This window comes from Selaginella moellendorffii, unplaced genomic scaffold, assembly GCF_000143415.4.
Source record: "Selaginella moellendorffii unplaced genomic scaffold, v1.0 SELMOscaffold_5, whole genome shotgun sequence".
Classification (NCBI taxonomy): Eukaryota; Viridiplantae; Streptophyta; class Lycopodiopsida; order Selaginellales; family Selaginellaceae; genus Selaginella; species Selaginella moellendorffii.
In genome coordinates this window covers 2,217,600-2,223,003 of record NW_003314266.1, presented here as the reverse complement: position 1 = coordinate 2,223,003, position 5,404 = coordinate 2,217,600, and the positions used below count along the sequence as shown (strand labels likewise).

General features: G+C 48.9%; 1 protein-coding gene across 4 annotated transcripts; it reads right to left on the bottom strand.

Moving 5' to 3' along the window:
* Positions 1-547: 547 nt before the first annotated feature.
* On the bottom strand, positions 548-2,574 carry LOC9659037 (ycf49-like protein). Of its 4 annotated transcripts, XM_024669762.1 has the most exons (7): positions 2,270-2,574; positions 2,103-2,181; positions 1,962-2,030; positions 1,120-1,887; positions 860-1,067; positions 708-801; positions 566-633 (listed from the first exon to the last, which is right to left on the bottom strand). In XM_024669762.1, exons 1-4 carry the CDS (start codon positions 2,536-2,538, stop codon positions 1,783-1,785), a joined length of 522 nt encoding a protein of 173 aa, XP_024525530.1. In that variant the 5' UTR covers positions 2,539-2,574; the 3' UTR covers positions 566-633; positions 708-801; positions 860-1,067; positions 1,120-1,782. The 4 variants fall into 4 exon arrangements, with proteins under 4 accessions (XP_024525529.1, XP_024525531.1, XP_024525528.1 ...); XM_024669761.1 differs by lacking the exons at positions 1,962-2,030; positions 2,103-2,181; positions 2,270-2,574 and having other exon boundaries at positions 548-633; positions 1,120-1,191; positions 1,260-1,387; positions 1,479-1,787; XM_024669763.1 differs by lacking the exons at positions 1,962-2,030; positions 2,103-2,181; positions 2,270-2,574 and having other exon boundaries at positions 548-633; positions 860-1,048; positions 1,120-1,191; positions 1,260-1,387; positions 1,479-1,787.
* Between the last annotated feature and the right edge of the window lie 2,830 nt (positions 2,575-5,404).

The following is a 5,404-nucleotide window of genomic DNA, read 5'->3' as shown; positions in this document are numbered from 1 at the left end:
ATCGATCGCAGCTATGCCACAAGTCAATCCATCGATCGCTGCGCTTCCAGATCGACCTAAGAGCCCGCAAGTCGATCGATCCATTCCAATGCAGAGCGAGCAGCAGCAATGGCTCCATGGATATCTCGACGACATGGCTGGAAGGCTGCGAATTGCGGGGTGGAAGGAGGACGAGATTTGCGAGATGATAGTTCTTCCTCCCATCGACGATCCAGTAGTCTCGCGTTCTTCCTCCAACGCCATCGTTCCCAGTAACAAGCAAAGCCGCCAAGCCGTGATCCAAGGCCTCGTTTTTAAAGTCCAGGAGCTCTCCGACTCGCTCAAGAGATCCGGGTGGAGCGTCCAAGAGGTTGCCGAGGCGTTTAACTCCACCACCTTGTCCTCGTCACCCAAGGTTCTTCCATCCATCGCTGCTCGATAGCTCGGTCTCGCGAAAAATCGTTCTTTTTCTTATCAAAGTTTCTTCCTTTTCTTTCCTCTATCGATTGGTTTTTCTTGCTGCTGCTCAAGCTGGCTGACTTTGCCCAAGCAGCAGCTTCGAAGTGGCTTTAGGTACGTTTTTTTCTTCCGCTTTTTTCTCTCTACCGTTTGTAAAATGTTTGAATGAATACACAAAAGCATGAAATCCAGTCCCTGTCGCGTGAAACGACGTTAGTTTCGATCCCACCACAGAAGAAAAGAATGCTTTTGATAGAAAACAAACTCACCTCCTCCAACGAACACTTCGATAGCAAGCACGCCCACTGCCAAGACTTGTGTCGCGTTCTCAATCTCTGAGAATGATCCAAATGCTTTTTCAGCCTGTGTCACCAGAAAACGTTAACGCTAAAGCCTGCGAGGAGTTTCATTTTCGATGTACCTTGACACCCCCACCGCCACCACGGAACGTTACCGACAACGCCAACGCTGCTACAGGCCGTCGTCCTCTACGCTTGAACTTCCAGCCTTTGCTAAAGTTTTTCTTCTCTCGCACAGTGGAGGCAAATCCTTGCCAGCAGCTTTTGGAGGAAGGAATCTATTGCCTGCTGTCCAATCCAATCCGCAGCAACTGAAGCAGCGATCAGCAACTGAAGCAGCGAAGTGTTAGTATGCGTTGAAATCAAAAGAGCACTCACACACCTGGCGAATAGAAGCTGGCTGGAGCCTCCTACAGTACAGTCGACAACTTTGTTGCATGAACGGACGAGTACGTTAGTACAAACACGGGTAAGAAAGGATGCTTTAGCCGCAGCCAGTGGCAGCAGCCTCGTGCAGCACACCTTTGCTTGCTTTCGCTCAATCGTAGGACCCCTGTGTCTCAGAACATGGCCACCGTAATGATATGCGTGTATGAAGGAAGCCGTCATGCGAGCTTTTGTGGATGACCCCACAAGCAGGAGCTTATCGGCTGGAAGGAAGACAATCCGAGTAAGTTTTAGCAGCAGAAGAGGGAAAAACTCGAGAGGACCATACCATAACTTGCTGGATCAAGTACTTACCTGGCTCAAGGGAAATGAAGAAAAGCCGAGCAGACGCACATCTCCGTCCTTCCAACGTATACGAACAATGCAAAGAGAAAAAGAGAGAAGCCGGTGCAAGAAAGGATATCACTTTCCGTGGAAACCTGTCTGCTGATGCCCGGGGCATGTTGGAGAAGTGATGGAAGGTGAGAGCTGAGCTATCCTGGTTCGAGTTGGAGAGAACAAGACTCGTCAAAGCAACACTTTCAAAGCTTGCAGCAGCAGCCACTGTCGTCATTAACAACAGCGGAGCCAAAAGAGAACGACCGCGTTAGCGTACCCACTATGACGAGGATGAAGATGAGCTATTCTGGTAGATTCTATACGCAGCGATCCAGAGAGTGATGTTGCCAACAAGCGTCAGAGCACCTTGCATCACGACCAACACCTGCAAGAGAAAAAAAACCTCTCGTAAACTTCTCTTAGCACAAGAACACAACGCTTGCGAGAGGACGAGCATACCTCCAGTGATTCGGCATTATAGAAGAAGTGCCAGGTGCAAGCGCATAAAGCTCCACCCAGCAATGGAACCTAAGAAGAAAAAAGAGGAGAAGATTGGCCAAGTTCTCAAGTGTAACTTGGTGAAGAAGAAGAAATGCTTACCATTCCCCACGAAAGGCTCTTCCAAGCTGCATTGTTCTTCGTGTCACCATATTGCCAGACCAGAATCATTGCCACCACCCTTGCAAAAAGAACGAAAACGATGACTTTTTCGCGGATTTTTGCCAAACTTTGATTCTTTTTTTCTCTCTCGAGCTCGACTTACTTACCACTCGACAACACTGGCGACGTGAATGGTCCATGTCGGGAGTGAGAGAGCATTCGCGGGTTCCTCGGACAGGAGCTCGCGAATAAACCCTAGATTGTCCTGCGCCGCGGCAAAAGCCGCGGAAGTGGGCAACAGCATCAATCCCAGCGCTGCGCCGCTGGCCGCCATACATTTGGGCAGCGGCGATGCGGGGGATGGGGTCTCCTTCCCTCGCAACTTGCTACAAACCCTAGGTGGATGGAAGGCGATCCGTGGCGCGCAAAGAGCCATTTACCCCGCTTTTTCTAAGGTTTTCCGATTTTAGGCTTTCCAAGTCTCTTATTTAAACTGTAATCTTGTTGCTGATATAGTGAAGTTAACTGAAACTAGATGTTTGTATAATTTCCAATCAAGACTCCGCATGGCTTTAGGAATTTATCAGCAGAGGAGCTAAATGCACTTCTGGCTTTCAAAATAGGTGTTACAAATCAGCAGCAGTAACCGCACATTTCTGTCATAACAACTCTCTCAAGAATTATGTAGCAACATCACTGGCCATGTTCAAGAGTTTAATTTCTTTAGATGGATGCTTGGGGGAAACCTCAACTCCCTCTTCTCCAGGCTCACACATTTCAGTAACTTCTCTGAGAATGGCATTCAAGTATTCCAATTGAAAGTGTACATGCGGAGATTGGTATATTCAGTACCCATAGTACTAATTGGGGTGGTGAGCCAGAAGCTCCAACGCATGATGAATGTCAAGCAGTAATGCCAACTACTATCAGCAGCAGTAATGTTGTCATGGACATGGAGGTTGTTGTCGCTATTGTGGTCAAGGCCACCATATGCCTTACAATGCTGTATTACCATAGATAGTTGTTGAGGAGGATTGATTTCAGCTGTGTCCTGTGAAAGATGGATCTGGTTTGGAGTGACTGTGTCATTTAGCTCCATAAGAGAGAGTTGGTCCCATGCAAGAAACAAGTCGAGAAGCCCTTTCTCTATCAAGAAACACTCTGAAAAGCTGGATATGGGAGCCTGTACTCTATAAGCCCCGCCATCAAATAAAGAGGGCTTGTCTAGAGGCTCAACCTTACTCTTAAATAAAGAGAGTGAAGTTGAGAGATGTCTCGGGCTACCTGACTCACCTCCAACCATGTCAATTGCATTGCATGAGAAAGTGTAAGTTACAAATTTTTCTTTCCCAATTTGCTAGCTTACCTTGTTTATCCGTCCAACACTGCCTTGGCTTTTGCTAAGTTCCTTTTCCAAGGTTCCCGCCTATGGTACCAGCTCCTACTTGGTCCTACTTGGTTTCAGCTACTCACTGCACGAGCAATGGAGTGTTAGCCATCCATCCACGGATTCCCAAATCTCTCCCAATCCCCCTCCCCGGGTTAAATTGGACTTAAGGTTCAGTTACACTCCCCACAAGCATAAGTAGCCAAGCACACCAAGCTTCCAAGTTCCTAACTTCCCTTGGTACCACAAGACTTGATCATGGGACCCTCTAAATCCTAAGTCTCGGGTGCAACACTTGCTTCGGGACACCGGGGCGAAACACCGTGGCCTAACGGCCCGGTATGGGTACCTCTACCCCCCCACTTCCATCTCGAAGGGAAGGTCCAAGCCCCTAGGAAGGGCGAGGACCAATGAGCTGCATGGTATTCAAGTGGGGCACCACTCCACATGAGCCGGAAGCACTGCAGTCGGTTTCCCTTTCGGGAGTGGGAGCTGCTCTTGAGCACTTCCTTGGATGGTCCCTCTGGCACCAACCAAATCCATGCTCACTCCCACCCAAGGCCCCTCGGTCTCAGTCCCAACCTCAAGTCGGGGGGGGGGGGGGGCTGTGGGGGGTTCCAAATGTATAGTAGGGATAGCGGTTAGAATGCATGTCCAACCATCTGAGACATTAGTTTGGCTCCCGCTAGGCTGTGTCACTCCTTGTTCTACATCTGGCTTGGGTCTAAGCCCAAGCTCCACGCTGCTCTAGTCGGTGGAGTACCCTCCTCCTTGCATTAGGCCACCGGTATGCCAAAATTGTGCTAGACTCCGTCTGACACTATTTTGCATGTAGGTGCTGGATACGGGGAGCTGGTGCTCGTGGGATTGTACCGGACCCTCGTTTGTGGCGCAACGGGCTTGGAGTTTGGCTCCAAATTCAGATGCGCTACACACCAGAACGACAACTTCTTTTTGACATTTACATGACAACAGGTACAGAGGCTTTTGGAGTATGCCTTTGCCAATATTCACAGCCTGGCAAGCCACCACATGCAACATACTATGCATCACATTCATTCAAGGAGACTAAGAAGAAGTACGTGGATGCAGAAAAAGAAGCAGTGGCTGTTGTTTACACCTTGGAGCGATTTCGTCACTTTCTCGTTGGAGCCCGTATCCATTTCCACGTCTATTTTAATGTGCTGACCTTTCTTTTACAGTGACTAGTTCACAGTCCTCGTACTTTATCTTGGATTCTGACCATCCAAGAGTTCTAGCCAACTTTTCACATGCGGCGCAAGCGTGCGATGGATCTGAGCGAGTTCTTGGTTGCTAAAGCTACTTCCTTTGTAGTCCCAGCAGCATTACAGGATATTGCAGTGTACCTGGATTCAAGTCAATTCCCAGCAGATTCCTCACCAGTACAACAAAAGGCATTGGAGATCCGAGCATGGGGGTTTTGCCTTCTCGATAGACACCTTTACAGGAGGACTTCTTAGGAGGTTTTGTTGCGGTGTGTGGGGGAACACGAGGTCCCTGGGCTCCTTCGCACTTTCCACTCTTGTGCGGGGCATTTCTCGGGACGAGTCACAGCATAGCTCCTCTTGCACCATGGCTACTTTTGGCCTCGGATTCACCAGGACAGCCTGGCCTATGCAAAGGCATGTGAGTAGTGCCAACGGTTCACCCCTCAGAGCCATGTTCCACGTCTTCCTTTCCAGCTCATCACTTCTCTAGGTCCTTTTTTTCAGTGGGGACTTGACTTCGTTGGCCCAATCATCCCACTGAGCTCAAAAGGACAATATTACATCATTGTGGCAATGGACTATTTTACAAAATGGGTCGAGGCCACCCCTCTACGATAGGTAGATCAATAGTCTATAGCAAAGTTTATCTACGAGTACGTCATTTGCAGATTCGGAGTTCCTGCTGT

Coding starts and splice junctions, on each gene's coding strand:
- LOC9659037 (XM_024669760.1), bottom strand. CDS start 1,737: ATGACGACAGTGGCTGCTGCTGCAAGCTTTGAAAGTGTTGCTTTGACG. Junction 1,388..1,478: donor CTTCATTTCCCTTGAGCCAG/GTAAGTACTTGA, acceptor TCTTCCTTCCAG/CCGATAAGCTCCTGCTTGTG. Junction 1,049..1,119: donor AGCCAGCTTCTATTCGCCAG/GTGTGTGAGTGC, acceptor TCGCTGCTTCAG/TTGCTGCGGATTGGATTGGA.